Here is a 26,114-nt window from a genome sequence, read left to right as displayed (position 1 = left end):
GCAAAGGGGCTTGGTGGAAACGATCTTCCCGTAGCTGGGGGGGGGAAACGGGGGGTTCAGCGCCCAGCGGGGGCTGTGGGGGGGGACAGCGGGGACCCCCCGACCCCACTCACGGCTGGCAGAGCTTGACCAGGTCCTGGTCGGTGGTGCCGGGGTGCAGCCCGCGGATGTAGAGGTTGGTTTTGCTGAGCTGGTCCGTGCCCCCCCCGGCGGGGCTGGGCTGGGGGGGCCCAGCGGCTGCGCCGGGGGCACATAGGGCTGCTGGGGGGGACGGGGGGTGTCAGCACCCCGGACCCCCGGGGATGTCTGCGCAGGATCTGACCCCCCCAGACCCCCCGCGGCCGCGGGACCCCCCGGCCCGACACAGCCCCGGGGATAGAGGGAAACTGAGGCACGGGGGGGCCGGGACTCCCCGCGTGTCCCGCCCTGACCCCCGTCCCCGCGCGGGGTTCCCCCGGGTGTCGCCCCGCCCCTCCCCGGGCCTGCCGAGGATCCCGGTGCGATCCGCCGGGGGGGGTGACCGGGCCCCGCCTGTGCTTCCCCCGCCCGCCACGGCCAACCCGGGGGAGGGGACGGCGGGTCCCCCTCCACCCCCGCGACCGGGGGTGTCCCGGGCCGGGATGGCGCTGCGGCGGCCCCGGGGGGGGTCCCGGTACCTTCTTGCCGCCCTTGTTGTAGGTGAGCGCGGGGAGCGCGGAGCGCGGCGGCACCGACAGCAGCATTTTCCCGAGCGCGAGGGGCCGCGGCGGGGCGGGGCCGCGTGACGTCACGCGCGGAGCCAGCCTGGAATCCGCGCCGGCCCCGCGCCGCCGGGTCCTAGTGCCGACCCACCCGGGACCGGAGCCCCGGCCTGCGGGGGTCCGGGGGTTTCCCGGTGCTGCCCCCCGCCCCGCCCCGGGTCCCAGCTCCCCGCTGGATGGTGCATTCAGTCGAGGCGTCGCCGCGGCGGGGGGACAGCGACACGGGGGGGCAGGGACACGGGGGACAGCGACACGGGGGGACAGGGACACAGGGGGGATAGGGACACAGCGGGAACAGGGACACGGGGGGAACAGGGACACGGGGGGACAGCGACACTGGGGGCAGGGACATGGGGGGCAGGGACAGGGCGGGCAGGGACACGGGGGGCAACAAGGACACGGGGATAGGGACACGGGGATAGGGACACAGGGGGGACAGCAACACGGGGGGTCAGCGACACAGGGGGCAGAGACACGGGGGGACAGGGACACGGGCGGCAGGGACACGGGGGGGCAGGGACACGGGGGGGGCAGGGACACGGGGGGACAGGGACACGGGGGGATAGAGACACAGGGGGATAGGGACACGGAGGACAGGGACACGAGGGTCAGGGACACGGGGGGGACAGTGACACAGGCCGCCTGTGGGAAGCTGACACCGGGGGATCCTCCCACTCCCGGCAGCGACCCGTTCGCTACACCGGGACCTGCGCCCCGCCGCGCCGGGGCGTCAACCGCGGGATCGCGCGGTCCCGAACACCCGGGACCCCGTGGACGGACGGTGCCGGCGGGGGGCGCTGCAGCCTCGGGGGCTGGACCAGGGTCCCCGCCCCACGGGGTCACTGCGTGAGCTGCCCCGGCGGCGGGGACTCCATAGCGGCGGCGGGGCCGGTGGCGGCCGGAGCGCCCCGTTCGGTAACGCGCGGTCCCTTTAAGCGCGGCTCCTTTAAGGCCGCCAAGCCCCGCCCCCCCGCCGCCATTACCCTTCGGCGGGGGCGCTCGCCCCGCCCCGCGCCGCCCGCACCATGGGCGCGGCCATTTTGGAGCCGCCGGTCACGTGCCCCCGCCCCACCCCGCGCCGCCATCGCGGCACCGCCTTTTCCCCTGTCACGTGACGCGGGCCGGTTCCGCCCCGATCTGAAGGCGGGCGGGGCGCCGCCATCTTGGCGCGCCCGTTTCCCCCCCCCCTCCCCGCCCTCCCCCCAGCAGTACCGGGGGGTCCGAGAACCGGCAGCGCCCCCCCCCGGGCACCCAGGGGCTCTGCGGGGGCAGGACCGGGGGTCCCAGCCCTGGGAGGGCGGGGCTGGCGGAGCCGCTGCCGCCCCCTCGCCCCCCCGTGTCCCCACGTGTGTCCCCCCCGTGTTTCCCCCTTCGCGGCGGCCCCGGGCGCGGATTGTTCTGGCTCTTTGCGGAACGTCAGCAGCCCCGGGTGCCCCCCCCCGGTCCCCCCCGTGCTGACCAGGCCCTTCCCGGCCCCGCTGACTCACCCCACGTGCGGCCGGGGCTGCTGAGCTGGCAGCGACACGGGGGGGACGGGGACACGGGGGGGACAGGGACACGGGGACAGGGACACGGGGGATAGGGACACGGGGGGACAGGGACACGGGGGGGACAGGGACACGGGGGGGACAGGGACACGGGGGATAGGGACACGGGGGGACAGGGACACGGGGACAGGGACACGGGGGGGACAGGGACACGGGGGGACAGGGACATGGGGGGGACAGGGACACGGGGGGACAGCGACACGGGGGGGACAGGGACACGGGGGGGGACAGGGACACGGGGGGACAGGGACACGGGGGGACAGGGACACGGGGACAGGGACACGGGGGGACAGGGACATGGGGGGCACAGGGACACCCTCACCTGCCGCCCCCCGGCACCAGCACAGGGACACCCTTGTCCCCAAGCGTCACTGGGTACGGGGAGGTGTGTGTCCCCCCCCCAAGCACCGTCCCCCCTGTCCCCCCCCCGGCCTTTCATCTCACCCTTTCATCTCTCTCTGGTCGCTGTGGCAACACCCCGATGTCCCCACGCGTTGCCATGGCGCCCAGGGATGCTCAGAGCCCCCCCGGACCCCCGCAGCCCCCGGGCTCTGCCCCATCCTCAGCCCCCCCAGGGTGTCTTGTGCCCAGCGTGGGGCTCCCCCACACCCGGGGGGGTGGCGGGGCCGGGGGGGTGGCAGTGCCGGCGTGTCCCCTCCCTGGCGTCCCCGTGCCAGCTGCGCCATGGCCATCGGGGAGGTAAGGCCCGCGAGCCACGCAGCCCCTTGGCCCCCAAAACCCCCTGAGCCCCCAGACCCACAGCCCCCGGGGGGTGAGCGGGCAGCCCCCCAACCCATACAGACCCCCGAGCACCAACCCCTCCTGTAGCTCCTGCCCCCGGCGCTGTGACCGTCACCCCCCATAGCCAGGGCACCATCTTTGCCACCACCGCGCCAAGATGCCCCCGTCACCACGGTACCCGGTTACTGAGGTCCCCCATCACCCCATCATCGAGGCCCCCCATCCCCACGGCACTTGGTTACTGAGGTCCCCCATCACCCCATCATCGAGGCCCCCCATCCCCACGGCACTTGGTTACTGAGGTCCCCCATCACCCCATCATCGAGGCCCCCCATCCCCACGGCACTTGGTTACTGAGGTCCCCCATCACCCCATCATCGAGGCCCCCCATCCCCACGGCACTTGGTTACTGAGGTTCCCCATCACCCCATCTTCGAGGTCCCCCATCCCCACGGCACCTGGTCCCCACCGCGGTGACACCCACCCTGTGTCCCCAGGAGCTGCGGAGCGGCTGCTTCTGGCGGGGGGTGCTGGTGGAGGCAGCCAGCAGCGGACCTTCATCTTCGTGGGGGTGGTCCTGGGCGCCTCGGCGTCCCCCGCGGCCCTGGCGCCGGCGCTGGCCGGGGGGCTGGTGGCCGGGGCGCTGGGCTGCGCCCTCGGGGCGCCCCAGGCCAACCCGGCGCTCACGCTGGCGCTGATGTGCACCCGCAAGGTGGGCGCCCTGCGCGGGGTCACCGCGCTCCTGGCTCAGTGCGCCGGAGCCACGCTGGCCGCCGCCGCCGCCCGCGCGGCGCTGCCCCACGGCGCCGGCCTCGTCACCGCGGTGAGTGTCCACGGCTCCGTCCCGGCCCCGTCCCGGCGTCGTGGCGCTGAGTGCGCGGCTGTCGCGGCAGGTGGGGACGGGGACGGCGGGACAGGCGCTGGCCTGGGAGATTTTCGGCACCTTCCAGCTGGCGCTGGCTGCGTTCGGCACCGCCGGGCACGCGGCGCCGCATGGCGGGCTGGCCCTGGGCAGCGCCGTGGCTGCCGGCGCCCTGGCCGCGGTGAGGACCCCCAACCCCCCCCGGGGCTGTGACCCCCACCCCAGACACCCAAACCCCGCCCTGGGGCTGTGACCCCCACCCCAGACACCCCTGACCCCCCCCGGGGGCTGTGACCCCCACCCCAGATACCCAAACACCCCCCAGGCTGTCACCCCCACTCCAGACACTCAAACCCCACCCTGGGGCTGTGACCCCCACCCCAGACACCCAAACGGCCCCCGGGCTGCCACCCCCACCCCAGATACCCAAACACCCCCGGGGCTGTGACCCCCACCCCAGACACCCAAACACCCCCCAGGCTGTCACCCCCACTCCAGACACCCAAACCCCACCCTGGGGCTGTGACCCCCACCCCAGACACCCAAACACCCCCGGGGCTGTGACCCCCACCCCAGACACCCAAACCCCCCCCAGGGCTGTGACCCCACCCCAGGCACCCCTGACCCCCCCCGGGGCTGTCACCCCCACCCCAGACACCCCTGACCCCCCACGGGCTGTGACCCCACCCCAGACACCCAACCCCCCCCGGGCTGTGACCCCCACCCCAGGCACCCAACCCCCCCCGGGGCTGTGACCCCCACCCCAGGCACCCTGACCCCCCCGGGCTGTCACCCCCAGCTGCGCCCCCTCCCTCCCGCAGGGGCCGTTCTCGGGGGGCTGCATGAACCCCGCGCGCTCGCTGGGTCCGGCCATTGTCACCGGCAGCTGGGACCACCACTGGGTGAGTCAGCAGCACCCCCGGGTCCCCCCCCGCGACCCCAATGTGGGGGTGGGTGCCCCAGCTGCAGTGTGGGCCCCCCCATTCCATCTCCACCCCAGCTCTTCCCTTTGGACGGGACCCTCGGCTGCACCCCCCGTTCGGGTCCTCCTGGTCCCTCCCTCCCCGTGGTGTCCCCACCCCAAACGTGTGACCCCCCCCAACCCGGCACAGGTTCCTCCCCAATTCACCCATCCCCATGGCAGCGCCCGGCGTCCCCCAGCCCCGCGTTCCCCCATCTATGGGGCACCCCCGTTGTGTGTCCCCCCCCCAGCTCTGTGTCCCCCAGGTGTTCTGGCTGGGCCCGGTGCTGGGGGCGCTGCTGGCCGCACTTTGCCACGACTTGCTCCTGGCCCCCGGTGCCCCCCGGGCGAAACTGGGCGCCTGCCTCAGCTGCCGGGACGTGGCGCCGCTGGACACCCCCAGCGCGGCCCCCTCCACGCCCTCCAACCGCAGCCCCCCGGCCCCCCCGATGGCCTGACCCCCCGCTCCTTCAACCCATGGAGGTGGCACGTGTGTCCCCGCCACCCCTGAGTGTGACACCCAGTGCCCCCGCAACACGGTGCGGGGGTCGGGGAGGCTGTGGCGGCTCCATCACCCACAACTCTCCTGGGGGGATTAAAAGTAGTTTTGGTTCGGAGCTGGTTAAGGTGTCACTGGGGGGTCTCGGTGGCTCCATCACCCCCCAGCTCTCCCGGGGGGATTGAAAGTGTTTTGGGGTTGGAGTGTCACTGGAGAGTCTCAGTGGCTCCATCACCCCCCAACGCTCCCGGGGGGATTTAAAGTGTTTTGGGGTCGCAGCTGGTTAAGGTGTCACTTGGAGATCTTGGTGGCTCCATCACCCCCCAGCTCTCCCAAGGAGGACTGAAAGTGTTTTGGGTCAGAGCTGGTTACGGTGTCGCTGGGGGGTCTTGGTGGCTCCATCACCCCCCAGCTCTCCCGGGGGGATTGAAAGTGTTTTGGGGTGAAGTGTCACTGGGGGGTCTCGGTGGCTCCATCACCCCCCAGTTCTCCCAGGGGGGTTAAAAGTAGTTTTGGGTCAGAGCTGGTTAAGGTGTCACTGGGGGGTCTCGGTGGCTCCATCACCCCCCAGCTCTCCCGGGGGGACTGAAAGTGTTTTGGGTCGGAGCTGGTTAAGGTGTCACTGGGGGGGGTCTCGGCGGCTCCATCACCCCCCAGCTCTCCCAGAGGGGTTAAAAGTAGTTTGGGGTTGGAGCTGGTTGAAGTGTCACTGGGGGTCTCAGTGGCTCCATCACCCCCAACTCTCCCAGGGGGATTTAAAGTGTTTTGGGTCGGAGCTGGTGAAGGTGTCACTGGGGGTCTTGGTGGCTCCATCACCCCTGTCCCGCGCCCGCAGGGACACCCCACTGCCGGGTGCTCCCCCCAGGCCCACGTCCCCTCCCGGGCCCCGCGGCGAGGGGGGGGCCGGGACCCCCAGCGTGTCCCGTGCCGCGGCGCTGAGCGCAGCAAACGCTTTGTGGCGGCCTCTGCAGCCCCGGCAGATTCCGGCGGGCGCCAATGGTCGCGCCCGGCCCTAATCCCCCCCCGGCCGGGGAATTAGCCCCCGCTAAGCCGGGCTGAATAACCCGCACAGACAACAGCGCTGGGGGGGGGAGCCCCCAGTGGGGCTGAGCCGGGGGGGCACCCAGCACCCCCCACGTGGGGCTGGGAGAGGCTCCTGGCAGTGACACCCCAAAGTGTCCCCAAAACATGGAGTGGTGGGGGGGGTGTCTCAGTGCTGCCTGTGGGTCCCCAAGCATGGGGGTGTCCTCCCCCAAACCACACAGAGCCCCCCAGCTCTGGGGGGTCCCCACTATCCTGGGGGTCAGGGGTTGCACTGGGGGGTGGTCCTGGCTGTCCTGGGCCCCCGTGGGCCAGGTGGGGGTGTGGGGGTGTCCTGGGGGGGTCCCGGCTATCCCGGGGGTGTGGGGGTGTCCCGGGGGGGCCCTGGTTATCCTGGGGGTGTTCTGGGGGGTCCCAGCTATCCCAGGGGTGTGGGGTTGTCCTGGGGGCGTCCTGGCTATCCTGGGTCTCCATGGGCCAGTTGGTGGTGTGGGGGTGTCCCAGGGGGGTCCTGGCTATCCTGGGTCCCCATGGGCCAGTTGGGGGTGTCCCGGGGGGGCCCTGGTTATCCTAGGGGTGTCCTGGGGGTCCCAGCTATCCCAGGGCTGTGGGGTTGTCCCGGGGGGGTCCCAGCTATCCCAGGGCTGTGGGGTTGTCCCGGGGGGGTCCCAGCTATCCCAGGGCTGTGGGGTTGTCCCGGGGGGGGTCCCTCTCTGCACGTCACCACCCCGGGCAGCGAAGCAGTTAACGGGGGGGGGTGGCGGCGGTGGGATCCCACCCCCAGGGCCGGCCCCGGGGGGGCCTTATAAAGGTGGTGCTGGGCTCCCCCCGGAGAGGGGAGCGGGGCCGAGGGCAGCGGGGCCAGGCCATGCGGGAGCTGCGCTCGTCCGCTTTCTGGAGGGCCGTGCTGGCCGAGTTCCTGGGCAGCCTCCTGTACACCCTGCTGGGGTTGGGGGCCTCCCTGCGCTGGGCCCCGGGCCCCCCCAGTGTCCTGGGGGCCGCCTTGGCCTTCGGGCTGGCCCAGGCCACCCTGGTGCAGACGCTGGGCCATGTCAGCGGCGGCAACGTCAACCCGGCCATCACCTTGGCCTTGGTGATGGCGTCGCAGCTGTCGCTGCTCCGAGCCCTGGGCTACATGCTGGCGCAGCTGCTGGGCGCCCTGGCCGGGGCCGGGGTGCTCTACGGGGTGACCCCGGCGCCCGTGCGCGGCACCCTCGGCCTCAGCGCGGTGAGAGGGGCCGGGCGCTTTGGGGGGGCTGGAGGGCTTGGGGTGCTGTGGGGAAGGGGCTCCATGAGGGGGTTTGGGGAACCGTGGGGGTGCGATGGAGGATTGAGGGGTTCAGGGGTGCCTGGGGGGTTTGGGGCATTGGGGATGGGGTTTAATGGGGGTGCTGGGTGTTTGGGGGCAAGTGGGGATGTGGGGCTGGACGTGATGGGGGGGTCTGCAGGGAACTGGAGGTGCTGAGGGGTTGGGGTGCTGTGGGGAAGGGGCTCCATGAGGGGGTTTGGGGAACCGTGGGGGTGCGATGGAGGATTGAGGAGTTCAGAGGTGCTTGGGGGGTTTGGGGCAGGCATTTAATGGGGGTCCAGGGGGTGCTGGGTGTTTGGGGGCAAGTGGGGATGTGGGGCTGGAGATGACAGGGGGGTCTGCAGGGAACTGGAGGTGCTGAGGGGTTGGGGTGCCAGGGAATGGGGGGGCAGCTCCATGGGGTACTGAGCGCCCTCCCCACGCAGCTGCACCCCGGCGTGGGCCCGGGCCAGGGCACGGTGGTGGAGCTGCTGCTGACAGCCCAGTTCATCCTCTGCGTGCTCGCCAGCGTCGACGAGCGCCATGACGGGCGCCCCGGCTCCGCCGCGCTGCCCATCGGCTTCTCCCTGGCCCTCGGCCACCTCTTCGGGGTAAGGGCGGCCGGGGGACCCTCCCTTCGTGACCCGGGCGGGTGCAGGGCACCCCACTGCCCCATCCTCCCCCCACCGCCCCGTCTTTCCCCCCAGATCCACTACACAGGCGCCGGCATGAACCCCGCGCGCTCCTTCGCCCCGGCCGTCGTCACCCGCAACTTCACCAACCACTGGGTAAGTGTGTGCGGGGGGACCCCCCAAATTCCACCCCGGGCCCCCCACGCCCATCCCGGCCCTGCCCCATCCGCGCTGTCCCCGCCGAGGGGGGGGCGGCTGCCAGCGCCACCCCGGTGACAGTGACAGTGACAGTGACAGCCCGGGGTGCCGCACAGGCGGGGCACAAGGAGCGCCCCCCCACCAGCTGGTTTGTGGGTTCCCAAAGGGATAAGGGCGTGGGGGGGCTCCCCGAGGCGGGGGTGCCGGGGGTGCCGGTGCCCACGCCGCCCCCCCGCAGGTGTACTGGGCGGGCCCGCTGCTGGGCGCGGTGCTGGGCGCGGTGCTGTACGAGTTCGCGCTGTGCCCGCGGCCGCGCAGCCTGGCCGAGCGCCTGGCCGCGCTCAAGGGAGAGGCCCCCGCGGCCGCCGCCGTCACCGCCGCCGCCGCCGCCGCCGCCGCGGAGCCGCCACCGGAGCCGCCCACCGCCGAGCCGCTGGAGCTGAAGACGCAGGGCCTGTAGGCCGGGCCCGGGCCCCCGCGCCCGCCCGCTGCTTTGCTGTGACGGGGCCGCCGCGGTGCGTGTGGTGCGTGTGTGTGCGGCGCGGCGGGCGGCGGCGGGGCTCCGGTACCGGCTACCGGCGCCCGGCCCGGCCGGGGCCGCCCCGCCCCGCCGCGGCGGGAGTCCTGTGTTCGGTGAATTAAACCTGCTCTTTTATTTTGGTAACCGCTCGCGGCCGTGGCCGGTACCGGGGGGACACCGGGAGGGACCGGGGGGGGGGACAACCGGGACCGCGTCGCCCCGGCAACCGCGCGGGGGCTGGCGGGAAGCGCCCGTTCCCGCGCCCGCGGGGCAGGCCCCGCCCTGTGGGTGCGGCTGCGCTGCAGCGCGGCCCGCTCTTAAAAGGGCAATGCCACTGAAAGCCGCCCCTCCTCCAGGGTGAGCCGCGGGGGGGGCCGCAGCACCCCAGTTGGGGAGCGGGGATGCGCCGGTGCCGCACCCGAGGGGAGGGGCTGCGGGGCAACTCCCGCCGGTCCGTGCCGGTGGCGCGTGACGGGAGGTGGGGACAAGGGTCCACCGGGGCTTCTCCGGTAGGGAGTTGCCGCTTGAAGGCCGCGGGCGGGGCGGGGCTTCCCGCCGCGGGAACTGGGGCGGTTGTGTAACGCCGCCCCCGCGCCGGGTCCCGGGACCGCGAGGGCGACGAGACGGGGCCGGCGGTGAGAGCGGGGGGAGCGGGGCTCCGGGTTCGGGGGGACCGGGGCGGCCTGGAGCCCGGGGGGCGCGGCGGGGCCGGGACCGGGACCGGCCCGCGCTCCGGTATCCGGTGGGCCGCGAAGGGGAATCCCCGCCGGTGCCCCGCTCCCGGGAACCGCGGCCTCGGGGCCGGTGGATGCCCCGGGAAGGGGTGGGGGCTGCCCGAAGCTGGCCGGTGCCCCGCTACCGGCCGGTGGGACCCCAGAACGGGGAGGCGCGGGGGGGCACCCGGCGGCGGCGCTGACGCCCGTCCCGCAGGCGGCCCCCGGTTCCCGGTCCCGGCGCCCCGGTGCGCTGCATGGACTGGTACATGATGAACTGCGAGCTGCTGGCGACCTGCAGCGCCCTGGGCTACCTGGAAGGGGACGTGTACCACCGGGAGCCCGACTGCCTGGGTAGGTGCGGCGGGGGGGCTCACGGGCCCATTACAGAATCACAATAGTTATCTAATTATCCTTTCTCCTGATAAGAAACCAGCGCTGTCCCGCTCAGCAGCGACCCAGGTTTCTGCCAGTTTGCCAAGAAAGCGTGTCAGAAATGGCTGGCAACACATCAGCCTGACACATGGGGAGATTAACTTATTATTATCATAGCTAAAAATCAGATTTATGAGCCTTATTTGTGCTACCCCCCACTCCAGAGAGTGTCAAGGACCTGATCCGGTACCTGCGCCATGAGGACGAGACGCGGGACGTGCGGCAACAACTGGGGGCGGCGCAGATCCTGCAGAACGACCTGCTGCCCATCATGGTGCAGTACCCGCAGGACAAGGTGCTTTTCGACGCCGTCGTCAGGTACCTGGGGGCTGGAGGGGCGCGTGGGGGGGTCCCTGCGGAGCCGGGGTCCCTCATGTCCCCCCCCAACCCGCTCGTAGGCTGATGGTGAACCTGACGCAGCCGGCGCTGCTCTGCTTCGGCAAAGTGCCCGCGGACGCCGCCTCCCGGCACCACTTTCTGCAGGTCCTGTCCTACCTGCAGGCTTACAAAGAGGTGAGGCTGCCCGGGGAGGGGCCTCTGGGTGGGCGGGGGGCTCTGCTGGGTGCCCCCAGACCCACACGGGGGTCCCCGCAGGCGTTCGCCAGCGAGAAAGTTTTTGGGGTGCTCAGCGAGAAGCTCTATGACCTGCTGCAGCTGGTGAGTCCCGTGTCCCCGCGCGGCTCCCGGGGTCCGTCCCCACCCGGGGGGGTCCCCACGGGCGCCCCTCACGGCTCCGTCACCCCAGGACTGGGAGCAGCGGCAGGAGGAGGACACGCTGCTGATCGAGAGGATCCTGCTGCTGCTGCGCAACGTGCTGCACGTCCCCCCGGACCCCGCGGAGGAGCAGGTACCGGGACACGGCCCTTCCCCGGCTCCCCGGGGACCCCCCGCTCTGCCCGCTGAGCGCCCCCCGCCCGCCGTCCCCCCAGGGCGTGGACGGTGACGCCAGCGTGCACGACCGGGTGCTGTGGGCGCTGCACATCAGCGGCATGGACGACCTGCTCAAGTTCCTGGCCAGCGCCCAAACGGAGCAGCAATGGGCCCTGCACGTGCTGGAGATCATCTCCCTCATGTTCCGCGACCAGGTGAGCCGGGCCGGGGGGCGGCGGGGCCGGGACCCCCCTGGATCCCCCCAGATCCCCCCGTAGTGCTGACGGTGCTGCCTGCAGAGCCCGGAGGAGCTGGCGGCGCTGGGACAGGGACAAGCGGCCGACGAGCACGGGGAGGACACGCGGGAGCTGGAGACTCTGCGGCAGCGGGAGCTGGCGGAGAAGAGGGCACGAGTGCTGCAGCGCCCATCCAGGTGATGGGGGGGACACCCCCGTGATGGGGCTGGGACCCCCATGATGAGGCTGGGACCCTGTGATGGGACCAAGACCCCCGTGGTGGGGCTGGGACCCCCGTGGTGGGGCTGAGACCAGGACCCCCATGATGGGACCAAGACCCCCATGATGGGACCAGGACCCCTGTGACAGGGCCGGGACCCCCGTGATGGGGCTGGGACCCTGTGATGGGACCAAGACCCCCATGATGGGGCTGGGACCCCCGTGATGGGGCTGAGACCAGGACCCCCATGATGGGACCAAGACCCCCGTGATAGGGCCGGGACCCCCGTGATAGGGCCGGGACCCCCGTGGTGGAGCTGGGACCCCCGTGGCAGAGCTGGGACCCCCGTGATGAGGCCGGGACCCCCGTGGTGGGGCCAGCACCCCTCAACCCATGTCCCCCCACCCCAGGCACTCCCGCTTTGGCGGCTCCTACGTCCTGCAAGGCCTGAAGGCGATCGGCGATCACGACATCATCTTCCACAAGGGGCTGCACAACGTGAGCGCGGGGACGGGGACGCGGGGGGACACACGGGGGTGACGTGGCGCCACAAACCCCGTCCGCTCCCTCCTTGTCCCCCCGCAGCTGAAGAGCTACAGCCACGACCTGGGCAAGGAGCCGCGGCGGGTGCCGCGGCGGCGCCGGGCGGCCCCCGAGGCCGAGCCCCCCCGGCGCTCCGCCCGCAACGTGCGGCTCTTCCTGCGCCACTTCTGCCAGGATTTCCTGGAGGGCTGTTACAACCGCCTGATGCTGCTGGTCAAGGTGAGCGGCCGGGGCTGCGGGACCCCCGACCGGGCCCGTGGGACCCCCCGCTGAACCCCTCCATCGCCCCCAGGACCAGCTGGTGCGGGAGAAGGCTCAGCAGCACGATGAGACCTATTACCTGTGGGCCAGCGCCTTCTTCATGGCCTTCAACCGCCGGCGTGGCTTCCGCCCCGAGCTGGTGTCCGAGACCGTGGGCGTCCGCGCCTTCCACTTCATCGAGCAGAACCTCACCGCCTACTACGAGATGGCGCTGATGGACAAGAAGGAGGCAGCGACCTGGGCCCGCAGGTGAAGTCGGGGACCCCCCTGGGTGCTTGGGACGCCCCCTGTGTGCTTGGGACCCCCCTGGGTGCGGGTCCTGCCCTGACGCTGCCCGTCCGCAGGATGCACTTGGCCTTGAAGGCGTACCAGGAGCTGCTGCGCACGGTGCAGGAGATGGACCGGTCGCCCGAGCCGGCGGTGCGGGACAGCAGCCAGGTCATCAAGAGTGAGTCCGTCTGTCCCGCCGCCCCCCCGCGCTCCGGCGCCCCTCGACTGACCCCCCCTTCTCGTCGCCAGGCAACATCTTCTACCTGATGGAGTACCGGCAGCTCTTCCTCACCCTCTTCCGCAAGTTCGACGAGACCAAGCAGCCGCGCAGCTTCCTGCGGGACCTGGTGGAGACGGCCCATCTGTTCCTCCGCATGCTCGAGCGCTTCTGCCGCGGCCGCGCCGGCCTCGTGGTGCAGGTGGGACGCGGCTGCCTCACTGGGGGGGCTCTGGAGGGGCACTTGTCCCCCCGTGACCCCGTCCTCGTCCCCCAGAACAAGCGTGTGCGGAGGAGGAGGAAGAAGCCGGTGGTGGCCGCAGCCCCGGCCCCGCAGCCGCCCGAGCTGGAGGAGCTGTGGGCAGCGCTGGCGCCGCAGCTCCAGGGCTGCCTGCAGGTACGGGGGGGACCCGGCGCCGCGGGGACACCGGGGGTGTCACAGGGTGACAGCGGTGTCGCACACAGGGCGAGGTGCCCCTCCCCGAGGACATGGTGCCCTTCGACGCCGCCTCGGAGGTGCCGGTGGAGGAGCAGCGTGCGGCGGCGCTGCTGCAGATCCAGGGCTGTCTGCGGGACGGCCGCGTCCCCCCGGCGCTGCAGCTGCTCCGCGCTGCGAGGTACCGTCCCCGCGGTCCCCGTCCCCGCGCGGGCAGGGCTGTGGGGACGCGGTGCCAGCCTGTCCCCGCTCCCCAGGGACGTGTGGCCCGAGGGGGACGTGTTCGGAGCGCCCGGCGCGGCGCCGGCCGAGGAGACGCGGCTGCTGCGGGAGATCCTCTTCGCCCCCCTGCCCCGTGAGTCCCCGCCGGCGGCACCGGGAGCTGGGGGGGCTGTGCCGGGTGCCCCGGTCCCTCAGCACTGTCCCCGCAGAGCCCGCGCCCCCCGAGGCTGAGGAGCCGGAGGATGAGGAGGAGGAGGAAGAGGAGGAAGAAGAGACTGTGCGGGTGTCGGAGAAGGAGTTCAACTTCCTCGACTACTTGAAACAGTGAGGGGGCAACAGAGGGTCCAGGGGTGGCCGTATTGACCAGGGGGTTCTGGGGGTGGCCCTGTTGACTGGGGGGATCTGGGGCTTGGTCCTGTTGACTGGGGGTTCCTGAGGGTGGCCGTGCTGACCTGGGGGTCCAGGGGTGGCCATATTGACTGGGGGGGTCCGGGGGATTCCAGGGGGTGGCCGTGCTGACCTGGGGGTCCAGGGGTTGGCCATATTGACTGGGGGGGTGTGGGGCTTGGCCCTGGTGACTTGGGGGGTCTGAGGGTGGCCCTGCTGACCAGGGGGGTCCGGGAGATTCCAGACCTGGCTGTGCTGACCTGGGGGTCTAGGGGTGTCCCTGCTGACCGTGGGGGTTCCGGGGGTGTCCCTGCTGACCGGGGGGGTCGGTGCAGGTTTGCCTGCCCCCCCGTGGTGCGGGCGCTGGCGCTGCTGCTGCGGGGGTACGAGCGCAACAGCCCCCGCACCAACCACTGCGCGGCGCGGCTGCTGCACCGCCTGGCCCGCGACCTGCGCATGGAGGCCCTGCTGTTCCAGCTCTCCCTCTTCGCCACCTTCCACCGCCTGCTCAGCGACCCCGCGGCCGCCGCGCACCAGGTCCGCCCCGCTCCCCTTCCCCGCGGAGGGGTCCGTCCCCGTGTCCCCCCCCCACCCAGCTCTCCCTCCCCCTGCCTGCAGGAGCTGGTGGCCTTGGCCAAGTTCATCCTGGGCAAGTTCTTCGCGCTGGCGGCCACCAACAAGAAAGCCTTCGTGGAGCTGCTCTTCTGGAAGAGCCCGGCGGCCGTGTGGGAGATGACCCAGGGCTACGGTTCCCTGCGCGAGGGCGAGGGGTGAGTGGGGCTGGGGAGGGGGCTGCGGCGCCCCCGTCACCCCCCTCACCTCTCCTCACCCCCCCAGGGCTGGCAGGAGCCGGGTCCCCCCCTGGACCCCCCAGGAGGAGCAGGAGCTGCGGGAGCTCTACTGGAAGTACAAGGAGGTGGAAGGTACCAGGGGGTGCAGCGGGACCCCTTGGGGGGGGCTGCGGGGGCTCCCTCACTGCAGCCCCCCCTCCCGCAGGCCAGGACGTGGTCGCCGCCATCCTGGCGCAGCTCCCGGCGCCCGGGCGGACGCGGCGGCAGGTGGTGAAGCAGCTGGTGCGGCTGGGACTGGCCGCCAGCGCCAGGGACTTCCCGCGGGACAGGTGGGTCGGGACCCCCCCGGGGCTCCCCCTCGCCCTGGGGTGGGGACCCATGGCCATGTGTTCCCCCCCTTAGAAAGGGCACCCGCATCGTGCTGTGGACACAGGAGCAGGAGGAGGAGCTGACGCGGCTCTTCGAGGAGTTCCAGGGCTCGGATGGTGAGCGGGGCTCGGGTGGGTGGGGGGGGACACATCCTGACCCCCATCCTGACCCCCCCGTCCCCACAGACGTCCTGGGCAACATCATGAAGCACCTGACGGCGCGGCGGTCGCGGGCTCGCGTGGTGGAGAAGCTGCTGGGGCTGGGGCTGGTGGCGGAGCGCAAGGAGCTCTACAAGAAGCGCCGCAGGAAGGGCCAGGGCCCCCCCGCGCCGGTACGGGGGACCAGGAGGGGTCCCCGAGCCGTGCCCATGGGTGCTGCCCCACCGCATGCACCCCGACACCCCCCGTCCCCCCAGGGTGCAGCGGCTGCCCCAGCGGTGCCGGCCCAGGACAGCTCAGCAGAGGACGGGGACAGCGAGGAGGAGGAGGAGGAGGATGAGGAGGAGGATGAAGGGGAGGAAGGGCCCATGGAGGAGCACGGGGCGCCCGAGGAAGGAGCCGGGGGGCGCCTGGTGTATCGTCTGCATCGGGAAGGTGGGCGAGGGGCTGTGACCCCCTGGTTGGGCTTGTCCCCTGGGGCCATGTCCCCTCTCACCCGCCTTGTCCCCAGGCCTGGGGGGGCCGCTGCGGTGGCTGCAGACCTGCCTGCGGCGGACGGCGGGGGACCGCGAGGAGGACGGTGAGCGGCGGGGGGCCCGGGGGCGGCCGCGGGGGTGACGGGGCCGGGCTGACGCTGCTCTGGGCCCAGGTGCGTCCCACCCGGTGCCGCTGGTGCCGCTGACCGAGGAGAACGAGGACGCCATGGAGAACCGGCGCTTCCGCGCCCTGCTGCGGCAGCTGGGGCTGCGGCCCCCCGCCAGCGAGCAGGTGCGGCCCCCATCGTTGTCCCCGTCCTTGTCCCCATGCCCTCGCTCTGGCCCAGCCCTGCAGTGCCTCCCGTCTCCTCCAGGAATCCTTCTGGCGCATCCCGGCCGCCCTGACGCCGCAGCAGCTCCGCCGCGCAGCCGCCTCCATCGCCCACCGCGGCCCTGACCCCCCGGGCTCCCCACAGGGGCTGCTGGAGCCCCCCGGGTGTCCCCAGGACCTGGATGCAGGTGAGGGGCTGGGCTGGGGGTGCAGGATGTGGCCGGGGTCTCCCCGCCATGGAGTCACCCATCAACCCCTTTCCTTATCCCCAGCAGCAGAGCAGCCGCCGGCCGGGCTGGGATCGGACTCGGAGAGGTGAGAACCTTGAGCTGGCCCCACCGCAGGGTCCTGTCCCCCCTCGGGGGGGTTCCTGTCCCCGGTGCGGCGCTGACCCCTCCGTGCCACAGCGAGGAGCCGGTCCCCGTCCCCAGCCCGGTGCTGCCGGGCACCAAGCGCCGCCGGGAGCTGGACAGCGAGGACGAGGCCGCGGGGAGCTCAGGTGGGTTCTCCGGGGGCTCTGCCCCTGCGGTGCATCCCCCTGGACGGGGGGCTCAGCTCCCTCCCCACCCCCAGGCGCAGAACCGGCCCCCGCAGCCCCCGGCTCCGAGGAGGATGAGGCCGAAGAGCCGCAGCCCCCGGGGAGGCGGAAACGTGTGCGGCGCCTGGAGGAGGAAGAGGAGGAGGATTGAGCGGTTCTCCCTGGGCTGTCTCCTGGGTTTCTGTGGGTTTAAAGCTGGTTTTAAGGGCGCTGCAGGAGCAGGCGGCTCTCGGCCCTGTCGCCTTCCCTGGTGGTTTTACCCCAAACTCCTTTCTTCTTTCAGCTTTTTTTTTTCTCTGATACCTTTTAAATCTGGAAAGAGACCAAATAAATAAACGCAGCTCTTGGCTTTGCCTGTTGTGTGAGTCTGGGGGTCCGGGGGGGGGTGGGAGCCGCCGTATCCCCACGCTGAGGGACAGGGACAGGCCTCCTGTGTCGCAACATCTGATAACGGCGGCTATAAAGGGGCCGCGGGGCAGCGGCCGCGGCGGCTGGACGGGACAGGACGGCGGTGGACGGGTGAGCCGGGCGTGGGGGGGGCGGGGGCCGTGGCCGCGGGGGGGCTGACGGGGCTCTGCTGCCTCTATCTCCGCAGGCCGCCCCGGAGCTGCCACCATGGCTCGGCATCTGCTCTTCCTCCTCCTCCTCCTCCTCCTGGGCAGCCACCCCCTTTCCGCCGTCCCCCCTGTGCCGGGTGACGATGACGGAGCCGCGGCGCGGGTGCTGCTGGCACAGCTCGCCCAGGATGTTCCCCCGCGGGCGCTGCCGGGGCGCGGGGTCTCGTGCCAGGACCTGTGCCCCGAGTCCCTGCCCGGCTTCTCCCGGCTGCCGCCGGCACCGCGCGCCCTGGCCCGCGCCGCCATGGCCCTGGCGCTGAGCGCGGCCGCCTGCGCCCACCAGGCCGAGGCCACGGTGCTGGGGCTGCGCCGGGAGATGGGGGACCGGGCGGCCGCGGCGCTGCTGCGGGGGCTGGCGCGGCTGCGGGACGCCCCGGCGCCCACGGCGCTGCCGCTGCTGCTCAGCCTGGCGCGGCCGGGCGGTTCTGCCACCGCGTCGCCCTGCGCGGCGGCGCCGAGGAACAGGACCCACACCCAGCTGTGCCGCCGCAGCCCCCGGCGGTGGCGGCGGGAGGACGGGGACCCCTGCGCCCCGCCCGGGGAGCGGGAGGCCCACAGGGTGCTGGAGTGGGTGCCGACTGTCAGCACCTTCTACAACCTGGGCACCAGCATCTACTTCGCCTTCCAGGGCTGTGACGCTGAGGCCTCGGCGCGGGCGCTGGAGGTGGCCGAGGACCTGGGCTACGCCGGGCTGGCCGCCCTGGCCGCTGCTGTCGGCGGCCCCGTGGGGCTGGGGGTGCAGCTGGGGCTGCAGCCGGGGCTCAAGGCTGGGGTGCGGGCGCTCATCGGCTACTTCACCGCCGAGCAGGAGCCCCCGCCAGCCCCCACCGCCCACAGCGGCCCCGTCCTCATCATCTGAATAAAGGTCCTGTGTGGCGGCTCCGTGTCCCTGTCCCTGGCTGGGGGTGTTGGCACCGATCAGTGCGGGGCCACTCTGCCCTGGGGCATGGGGACCTTATCTCGGCGGGGTGGCCTTGTCTGAACCACGTGCTGGCAGCTGACCCGTCCCTGTCACTGTCCTTGTCCCACCCAGCGTGCCCTGCGTGGCTCCGGGTCCCGCGGCCCTGTCCCCATGTCCCTGTCCCCACATCCTGTCCCCATGTCCTGTCCCCACGTCCTGTCCCCACGTCCTGTCCCCACGTCCTGTCCCCATGTCCTGCCCCAGTCGCCCCGTCCCGTCCCGCCCCGTTCCCTCTCTAGCCCCTCCCTTCCCCTGACTCCGCCCCTTTTATGGCCCCGCCCCCTGACGTCATTTCGGGGAAGTGGGCAACCCCGCTGGAACCCGCGCTCCCCTGCCGGGGGGGCGTGGCCTCGTTGCCGCGCTCCGCCAATTGCCGCGCAGAACCGGAAGAGGGGCGTGGCCTCCGCGCTTTCCTGCCCCAGGGCGCGCCGAGGTCGGAGAGCGGGGCCGGGCGGGGGTCCCGGGGGTCCCGGGGGGCAGCGGCAGGTACGGGGGTGCGTGTCCGGGGGGCTGTGCCGTGTCCGGGGAGCTGTGCCGTGTCCGGGGGGCAGTGGGACCGCCCTGACCCCCGATCCCCTCAGCATGGCGCAGTGGCAGGAGGTGCAGAGCTTGGCCAACGCGCACCTGGAGCGGGTGCACCAGCTGTACGCGGGGGCCGCGCTGCCCATGACCGTGCGGCAGTGCCTGGCCGCCTGGATCGAGGACCAGAACTGGTAACGGGGGGGCCGGGGTGCGGGGCCGTGCCGGTATGTGCCGCCCGGTGCTGGGCTGCGGTGCCGGTGCTGACCTGCAGTGGTAGCGGTACCGGTGCTGACCGCGGTGCTGGTGCCGGTACCGGTGCTGACCGCGGTGCCGCAGGCGCCAGGCGGCCGAGCCGCTCTCGTCCCACGCGCGGATTCTGTTCCACTCCTTGCTGGCGCTGCTGGGCGAGCGCCTGGGCAGCCTGGGGCTGGGCGACGAGGATTTCACGCTGAAGCACAACCTACGCAAGGCCCGGCGGGACCTGCAGGTGGGTGGGTCTGGGGTGAAGGGGGTCCTGGGGGTGTCTGCGCCCCACTGACCCCCCCCGGGCCCTCCGCAGGCCGAGTTCGAGGAGTGTCCGGAGCGATTTGCCAACTTGGTGGCCAACCTGCTGCAGGAGGAGCAGCGGATCCTGCGCCTGGGCCAGGCGGGGGGGCAGGTAGGGCAGGGTCCCCCCTCCCGCCCCATGGGCCCCGCCGGCCGCTGCCCCACGCCCGGTGTCTCTGCAGGGGGCGGCCGCCCCATCGCCCAGCGCTGCCCCGGAGAGCGACCGCAAGCAGCAGATCCAGCGGCGTTTGGCCGAGTTCCACACGGCCGTGCAGGTAACGACCCCCATGACCCCCCCCAGACACCCCGGGGGCTGCCCGACCCCTCACCCCCCCCCCCCCCCGCTTCCCCAGGAGTTCGAACGCGCTTTCTTGCACCTGGAAGACCTGCAGGACGCCTTCGACTTCTGCTTCAAGGTGCACTATGTGCCGGGTAAGGGCGAATTTTGCCCCCCGCCAGGGGCAGAGACATGGGGTGATGCTGCCCCATGCCCCCGTGTCCCCTCGACATGGGGTGATGCTGCCCCATGCCCCCGTGTCCCCTCACCCCCCATTGCCCCCTGCCCTCAGGTGAGGACAAGAACAGTGACCCCCAGTACGTCCGGCAGCTCCAAGCCCTCCAGGCCAAGCTACAGACCCTGGACCGGCAGCGGCGGGTGAGCGGGGGCCGGGGCTGGACTGGGGGGGCCACGGCGGCCCCGTCCCCCCCGCTCAGGAGCGCGTGTCCCCCCAGGAGGTGCTGGCGCAGATGCAGCAGCTGCTGGGGCGCAGCGAGCGGCTGCAGGAGTTCCTGCAGCAGGAGCTGGGGGACTGGCGCGAGCGGCAGCAACGCGCCTGCATGGGGGCCCCCGCCGACACCTGCCTGCGCCCGCTGGAGACCTGGTAGGGTTGGGATGGGTGGGAGGGGGGACGGGGGGGTCCGCATCGGCCCCCGCTGAGCCCCGCGGCGCCCGCAGGTTCACAGAGCTGGGCCAGGGGCTGTTCCAGCTGCTGCAGCTGCTGCGGGCGCTGGGGGAGCTGCGGCAGAAGGTGACGTACGAGCGGGACCCGCTGAAGGCAGAGACCCCGCTCCTGGAGCGGCGGCTGAAGGAGCAGCTCACCTACCTGCTGCAGAGGTGGGGGCGGCCCTGGGGGGCGCTGGGGGTGCGGGGGGCAGCCCTGACCCCCGCCCCGTGCCCGCAGAGCCTTCGTGGTGGAGCAGCAGCCCAATATGCCCAACCCCTGCAAGCGCCCGCTGGTCCTGCGCACGGCCAGCAAGTTCTCGGCCCGCGCCCGCCTGCTCGTGCGCCTGCACGACCGCAACCACCGCATGGAGGCCAAGATCCACATCGACAGGTCAGAGCTGGGGGGGGGGCCCTCCCTGCCCGCCCACGGGGGTCCCAGGACCCTGCGGGGGTGCCCAACCCAGCGGCGGGGGTCCCGCTCCATGCTGACGCACTGTTTTCTCTTGCAGGGACCCCCCCAAGATAAAAGGGTGAGAGATGAAGGGTGCTGGTGGTGGGCAGGGCTGTGCCCCCGCGGGGGTCCCGACCCCCCCACCCCCCGCTTCTCTCTGCCCCGCAGGTTTCGCAAGTTCAACATCCTGACGTCGAGCAGCAAAACCCTCCTGGCAGGGGACAGTCCCCAGGAGGGGCTGGTCTGCGACTTCCAGTACCTTGTAGGGACCCCCGCCCCGACCCCCGCGTCCCCCACGGCATCGGGGAGGGGGCAGAGCCCCAGCCCCGCGGTGCCCCCGACCCCGGGCTGACTGTGTGCTGCCCGCAGACGCTGAAGGAGCAGAAGGACAGCCGCTCGGGCAAAGGCGCCAAAGGCGCCGGCGAGGTGGGTGCAGGGCCGGGGGGCGCGGAGGCGTCGCCTCCCGGTGCCACGCGGTCCCTGTGGTGTCACCTCCCGGCAGGGTCCCCTGGTCGTGACGGAGGAGCTGCACCTCATCACCTTCACGCTGGCGTACGCTTACTGCGGGCTGGAGCTGGAGCTGGAGGCGAGCGCGGGGGCCGGGGGGGGCTGGGGGCTCGGGGGGGTGCAGGTCTGACCCCCCGACCCCCTGCAGACCTCCACGCTGCCCTTCGTCATCATCTCCAACACCAACCAGCTCTCCAGCGCCTGGGCCTCCGTCCTCTGGTTCAACATGCTCAGCACTGACCCCAGCAACCCCAAGGTGAGCGGGACCCGCTGTCTCCCCCTGGTCCTGCTGTCCCATCCCTGTCCCCAGCTCCCTCCCCGTGTCCTGTCCCAGGTTCCTGGTCGTTGTCCCTGGTCCCTTTTCCATGCCTTGGAACTTTGGCTGTCCCCAGTCCCTGCTCCATCGCGGTCCCTGGTGCACGTCCCTGTCGCCTGTCCCAGTCCACATCCTTGTCCCCTGTCCCGGTGCTTGTCCCCATCTCTGGTGTGTGTCCCTGTCCCCTGTCCCAGTGCATGTCCCCATGTCTGTTGCACATCCCTGTCCCTTGTCCCAGTGCACGTCCCCATCTCTTGTGCACATCCGTGTCCCCTGTCCCGGTGCACGTCCCCATGTCTGGTGCACGTCCCTGTTCCCTGTCCCAGTGCACGTCCCCATCTCTGGTGCACATCTGTGTCCCCTGTCCCGGTGCACGTCCCCATGTCTGGTGCGCATCTGCATGTCTGGTGCACGTCCCTGTCCCAGTGCACGTCCCCCTGTCTGGTGCATGTCCCAGTCCCCTGTCCCGGTGACATCCCTGCCCTGGTGTGTGTCCCCATGTCTGGTGCATGTCCCAGTCCCCTGTCCCGGTGCGCGTCCTTGTCCTGGTGCGTGTTCCCATGTCTGGCGCTCGTCCCTGTCCCCGTCCGCTCCCCGTCCCCGCAGGAGCAGCAGTTCTTCTCGGCGCCCCCCACCGCCCCCTGGCCCCGGCTGGCCGAGGTGCTGAGCTGGCAGTTCGAGAGCGTGGCCGAGCGCGGCCTGGCCCGGGAGCACCTCCTCATGCTGGCCGAGAAGCTCTTCGGTGAGACCGGGCCCCCCCAGCCCCCTCTCCCCACCGAGCCCCCCCAGAGTCAGGACAGGGGCTGAGCCGCCCCCTTCACCCCCTGTTTGCCTCCAGGCTCGAAGCCGTCGCTGGAGAGCACCGTGTCCTGGCCCAAGTTCTCCAAGGTGAGCTGTGCCCGTCCTGCTGTCCCCTTGTCCCCTTGTCCCCCCGTCCCTGCTCACCCCCTCTCCCGCAGGACGGCGCCTCCGGCTTCTCCTTCTGGGCCTGGCTGGATGGGATCCTGGGGCTGCTCCAGGAGCACCTCAAGGCGCTCTGGAAGGACGGGTAGGAGCAGAACCGGGGGCTGGGGGCGCCGGGGGGGGCGCAGGGGCTGACGGTGCCTCCCCCCAGCCTCATCCTGGGCTTCGTGAGCCGCAAGCAGGAGAAGAAGCTGCTGAAGGGCAAGCGAACGGGGACGTTCCTGATCCGCTTCAGCGAGAGCGTCCTGGGGGGGGTCACCTGCACCTGGGTGGAGCACCCTGAGAGCGGTGAGTGTCCCCCCAACCTGGTGCAGCCCCTCACCGCGGCCTCGGGACTGCGGGGGGCTGACCCTGCCTGCCCCCCCCCCACCTGCCCCGCAGGGCCCCCCGCGTTCCGAGCGGTGGTTCCCTACACGGCGGCCGAGCTGGCGTCGCTGGCGCTGCCCGACATCATCCGCGACTACCAGCTGCTGGTGGAGGAGAACATCCCCGAGAACCCCCTGCAGTTCCTGTACCCCGACACCCCCCGCGACGAGGCCTTCGGGCCCTACTACAGCCAGCGGCAGGAGGGTACGGCACGGCACGGGACGGCACGGTACGGCACCGCGCGGCGAACCGCCCGCCGACCTGCCCCCTCTGTCCCCAGGGACCCTGACGGAGCAGAAGCGATACCTGAACCGGCGCCTCATCCGCGTGTCCTCCAGGTGCGCCAGGGGACACCCCGATCCCTGCGGGAAGCGGACACTGTCACCCGTGGCTTGGTGTCCCCTGAGCCCGTGTCTGTCCCCGCAGGCAGGCGAATGAGTCGTGGCAGACGGAAGAAGAGCTGGTGGTTGCTACGGAAAACCTGGAGACGCTGCAGCTGCAGCCCGGTGGCCTGGGGACGCAGCAGGTCACGTCTGGGAACCTGGGGATGCTGCAGCCCGGTGGCCTGGGGACGCAGCAGGTCACATCTGGGAACCTGGGGACACTGCAGCCCTTGAGCCCAGGGACAGGGCAGGTGATGGCCACCAGCCTGGGGATGCTGCAGCCTGGGGGCTCGGGGACGCTGCAGGTCACGTCTGGGAACCTGGGGACACTGCATGCTGGGGGCTTGGGGACACTGCAGGCAGGGCCCCAAGTCCTGGAGCCATCACAGCCCCTGCAGGTGGGACCTGGGGTCCCGGAGGTGCTGCAGGCGGAGATTGGGGGTCTGGTGCTGCAGCTGGTCCCCGAGGGCCAGGGGACACTGCAGGTGGGACCAGGGGGCGTGGGGATAATGCAGGGGCTGCCTGGGGGGCTGGGGACGCTGCAACACATGGGACCTGGGGAGCAGGGGACACAGCAAGTGGGACCTGGAGCTGTGGAGCAACAGCTGGTGTTGCAGCTGGTCCCTGAGGGCCAGGGGACACCTCAGGTGGGACCAGGGGGCTTGGGGACACTGCAGGTGCTGCCTGGCAGGCTGGGGCCGCTGCAGCCACTGGCTGGGGACACGGGGATAATGCAGCTGGTGGCTGGGGACACGGGGATGCTGCAGCCGGTGGCCGGGGACACTGGGATAATGCAGCCGGTGGCTGGGGACACGGGGACGCTGCAGCCGGTGGCCGGGGACACGGGGGTGCTGCAGCCGGTGGCTGGGGACACGGGGATGCTGCAGCCGGTGCCGGGGGCTGTGGAACCGCTGCTGGTCCCCGAGGAGCTGCCACCAGAGCTGAGGGACCTGGAGCTGCTGCCGGAGGACCCAGACATGCAGGAGCTGCTGGAGTCGCTGGCGAACGGGCCAGAGCCGGGCTCGGGGCCACTGGGGATGCAGGGGACCCTGGAGCCGGCGGAGCTGATGCCAAACGTTGCTGAGGCCATGGATGGGGGGCTGGACCCCAGGCTGGCAGGTGGGTGTCGGGGCCGGGAGGGGACACAGGTGTCCCCTCGGCGCTGAGCTGTCCCCCTCCCACAGGCAGCGCCGCGCTCCTGGCCCCCCACGACCCATTCCTGCCGCAGTCTGAGGACGCGGCCCCGGCCGCCGCCAGCTCCCTCTTCACCACCGACTTCCCTGCGCTCAGCATCGACGCCAATGACTTCCAGTGACCCCCCTGTAAATAAACCTCTTCCTCACCCACTGCCCGCGGCCAGACCCGTGTTGTGCTGCACACGCGGAGCCACTCGTCTCGTTCAGACCTTTATTAGAAACTCATAAATACCCGAGATAAATAGAGAGCGTCACACATAAATAGTCCCTCGGCGGGGAGGGGAATAAATAGTCGGGGGTTGTGGGGGGCTCAGCGGGTGCTGGCGCTGTGGGTGAAGACGCGGCTCATGATGGCGGCGAAGGATTGGAGGCGCTGGAGCGCCAGGCGCTGCAGCAGCGGGTGGGCCCAGGTCTCGCTGGGGGCCAGGGAGTGCCGGGGGGGGCGGCCGTGCTCCTGCTGCGGGAGAGGGGGGTCAGGAGGGTCGGGGTTCGGGGCGCCCGCTCCACCCGCTGCAGCCCCCCCAGCCCCTCACCTGGACGAGCCCCAGCAGCTGGTCCAGCGTGGCCTCCAGCCGGGGCAGCCGGCGGGCGGTGAAGATGTCGGAGCCCAGCAGGTCCCGGTAGTGCTGCAGCCCTTGGAGGATTCGCTGCAGGCAGCGCTGGGGGAGGAGGGCATGAATGGGGGGGCCGGGACCCCCAGGCACAGTCCCCAGCATCCTGGGACACCCCCAGCATCCCTGGGACCACCTGGGCACATCCCTCAGCATCCCGGGGCACCTCTGGGACCCCCCAGCACATCCCTCAGGCTCTGCATGCCCGGGATTCCTGCACATATCTCCAAGGACCCTGAGACCCGCCCTGGGACACCCAGCTGCATCCCCCAGGCTCCCCACTGTCCCCCCCCAGCACCCCCCGTCCCGCGGTACCGTGTTGTTGGTGTCCAGCGTGGAGGGGTCACAAGCGTCGCTGCAGCGGATCCGGGGGGGCCAGTTCTTGGGATCCTCCTCACTCAGCTGCGTCTCCTCCTGGCAGCGGGGGGGGTCAGTGGGGTCCCCGTGCCCCCCATACTTCCCCCGGCATCCCGTCCCGTCGGGTCCCGCTCCACCCGGGATGTCCCGCACCTCCCGCCGGTCCCTCCCGTCGAACCCCCCGCACTCACCAGCACCCGGTGCGGCTCCTTGAGCGTCGCCACCAGCCGCGACAGCTCCCGGGAGAGGCTCCTACAGGCGACCCAGTCGGTGCGGGGTCCCGGGGCCGGGGCCGGGGCCGCGGGCGGCGGCAGCAGCAGCGGGAGGCAGAGGCAGAGCAGGAGGCGGCGGAGCGGGGCCATGGCCGGTCGGTCGGTCGGTGCCGCCACCGGCGCTGCCACCGGGCTCTTATGGGGCGGCGGCAGATGGGGAATCCCCGCGGCAGGTGGCACCCGCCCCCCGTTACTGCGAAATCGCCGCCTCCCTCGAAAGCAGAACCGATACCGGGCCGGGGTCCCCGGGCTGCGCCCCGCCGCGCCCGGTCCCGCACCGCGCCGGGACGGGATGGGACGGGCAGGAAAACCCAGGGCAGTTCCTGGCGGCTCCGCGCCCTGCGGCACCCAGTGTCCCCACACTGTTCCTTTGGTGTCTGCTCGCTGTGTCCCCCCGTGTCCCCTCCGCTGTCCCCCGTGTGTCGCCCGGCCGCACTGGGAAAGCAGCCGGGGCGGCCCCGGCGAGGCAAGCGGCGGCTCCCCGGTTCCGCGGTGTCCCGGCGGGGCTTCCCCGGTCCGCGCCCCCTGGGGACCGCGCAGCCCCGGTGTCCGCCGGGCAGGGTCGTGCTGCCCGCGGCGCTGCAATCGCGGCGGCCCCGAC

The 26,114-nt window shown here is 72.1% G+C and overlaps 6 protein-coding genes across 7 annotated transcripts; 5 read left to right on the top strand and 1 right to left on the bottom strand.

Annotated features, from left to right (window-relative positions):
• Positions 1–2,971: 2,971 nt before the first annotated feature.
• On the top strand, positions 2,972–5,321 carry LOC309450679 (aquaporin-4-like; the record flags this gene model as incomplete). Its single annotated transcript, XM_082073703.1, is given in 6 exon segments — positions 2,972–2,986; positions 3,526–3,579; positions 3,582–3,851; positions 3,922–4,071; positions 4,712–4,792; positions 5,118–5,321. Coding segments are annotated over 6 exon segments (762 nt in total). The 3' UTR covers positions 5,310–5,321.
• Positions 5,322–7,259: 1,938 nt separating this feature from the next.
• MIP (major intrinsic protein of lens fiber) lies at positions 7,260–9,173 on the top strand (the record flags this gene model as incomplete). The annotated part of the gene is made up of 4 exons (XM_082073499.1): positions 7,260–7,619; positions 8,126–8,290; positions 8,387–8,467; positions 8,748–9,173. 4 exons carry the CDS (start codon positions 7,260–7,262, stop codon positions 8,967–8,969), a joined length of 828 nt encoding a protein of 275 aa, XP_081929625.1. The 3' UTR covers positions 8,970–9,173.
• A 430-nt stretch (positions 9,174–9,603) lies between these two features.
• TIMELESS (timeless circadian regulator) lies at positions 9,604–16,851 on the top strand. Of its 2 annotated transcripts, none has more exons than XM_082073495.1 (30): positions 9,604–9,664; positions 9,960–10,096; positions 10,342–10,495; positions 10,576–10,690; positions 10,772–10,834; positions 10,923–11,024; positions 11,107–11,262; positions 11,347–11,480; positions 11,914–12,001; positions 12,089–12,265; positions 12,339–12,556; positions 12,652–12,755; positions 12,827–12,996; positions 13,072–13,191; positions 13,260–13,411; positions 13,488–13,585; positions 13,662–13,776; positions 14,175–14,376; positions 14,458–14,609; positions 14,677–14,762; positions 14,836–14,959; positions 15,033–15,115; positions 15,185–15,330; positions 15,415–15,592; positions 15,669–15,737; positions 15,807–15,925; positions 16,008–16,152; positions 16,240–16,279; positions 16,372–16,463; positions 16,538–16,851. In XM_082073495.1, the coding sequence occupies exons 2-30, from the start codon at positions 10,000–10,002 to the stop codon at positions 16,651–16,653; spliced, it is 3,615 nt and encodes a 1,204-aa protein (XP_081929621.1). In that variant the 5' UTR covers positions 9,604–9,664; positions 9,960–9,999; the 3' UTR covers positions 16,654–16,851. The 2 variants fall into 2 exon arrangements, with proteins under 2 accessions (XP_081929621.1, XP_081929620.1); XM_082073494.1 differs by having other exon boundaries at positions 16,237–16,279.
• A 251-nt stretch (positions 16,852–17,102) lies between these two features.
• On the top strand, positions 17,103–17,982 carry APOF (apolipoprotein F). Its single transcript, XM_082073560.1, has one exon. The coding sequence runs from the start codon at positions 17,118–17,120 to the stop codon at positions 17,976–17,978; it is 861 nt and encodes a 286-aa protein (XP_081929686.1). The 5' UTR covers positions 17,103–17,117; the 3' UTR covers positions 17,979–17,982.
• Positions 17,983–18,662: 680 nt separating this feature from the next.
• STAT2 (signal transducer and activator of transcription 2) lies at positions 18,663–24,426 on the top strand (the record flags this gene model as incomplete). Its single annotated transcript, XM_082073734.1, has 22 exons — positions 18,663–18,793; positions 18,939–19,089; positions 19,162–19,260; positions 19,331–19,423; positions 19,502–19,580; positions 19,718–19,803; positions 19,881–20,029; positions 20,104–20,262; positions 20,330–20,482; positions 20,601–20,621; positions 20,711–20,804; positions 20,912–20,968; positions 21,045–21,128; positions 21,198–21,305; positions 21,972–22,107; positions 22,204–22,253; positions 22,325–22,413; positions 22,480–22,616; positions 22,710–22,898; positions 22,975–23,032; positions 23,121–24,196; positions 24,262–24,426. The coding sequence occupies 22 exons, from the start codon at positions 18,663–18,665 to the stop codon at positions 24,390–24,392; spliced, it is 3,330 nt and encodes a 1,109-aa protein (XP_081929860.1). The 3' UTR covers positions 24,393–24,426.
• Positions 24,427–24,583: 157 nt separating this feature from the next.
• On the bottom strand, positions 24,584–25,603 carry IL23A (interleukin 23 subunit alpha; the record flags this gene model as incomplete). The annotated part of the gene is made up of 4 exons (XM_082073702.1): positions 24,584–24,730; positions 24,807–24,932; positions 25,200–25,298; positions 25,433–25,603. The coding sequence occupies 4 exons, from the start codon at positions 25,601–25,603 to the stop codon at positions 24,584–24,586; spliced, it is 543 nt and encodes a 180-aa protein (XP_081929828.1).
• Positions 25,604–26,114: the final 511 nt, after the last annotated feature.

The sequence above is a fragment of the Streptopelia decaocto genome, assembly GCF_964273445.1.
Source record: "Streptopelia decaocto genome assembly, chromosome: 27".
Taxonomy (NCBI): domain Eukaryota; kingdom Metazoa; phylum Chordata; class Aves; order Columbiformes; family Columbidae; genus Streptopelia; species Streptopelia decaocto.
The sequence above is the reverse complement of the archived record's forward strand: the minus strand, read 5'-3'. Positions and strand labels throughout refer to the sequence as shown.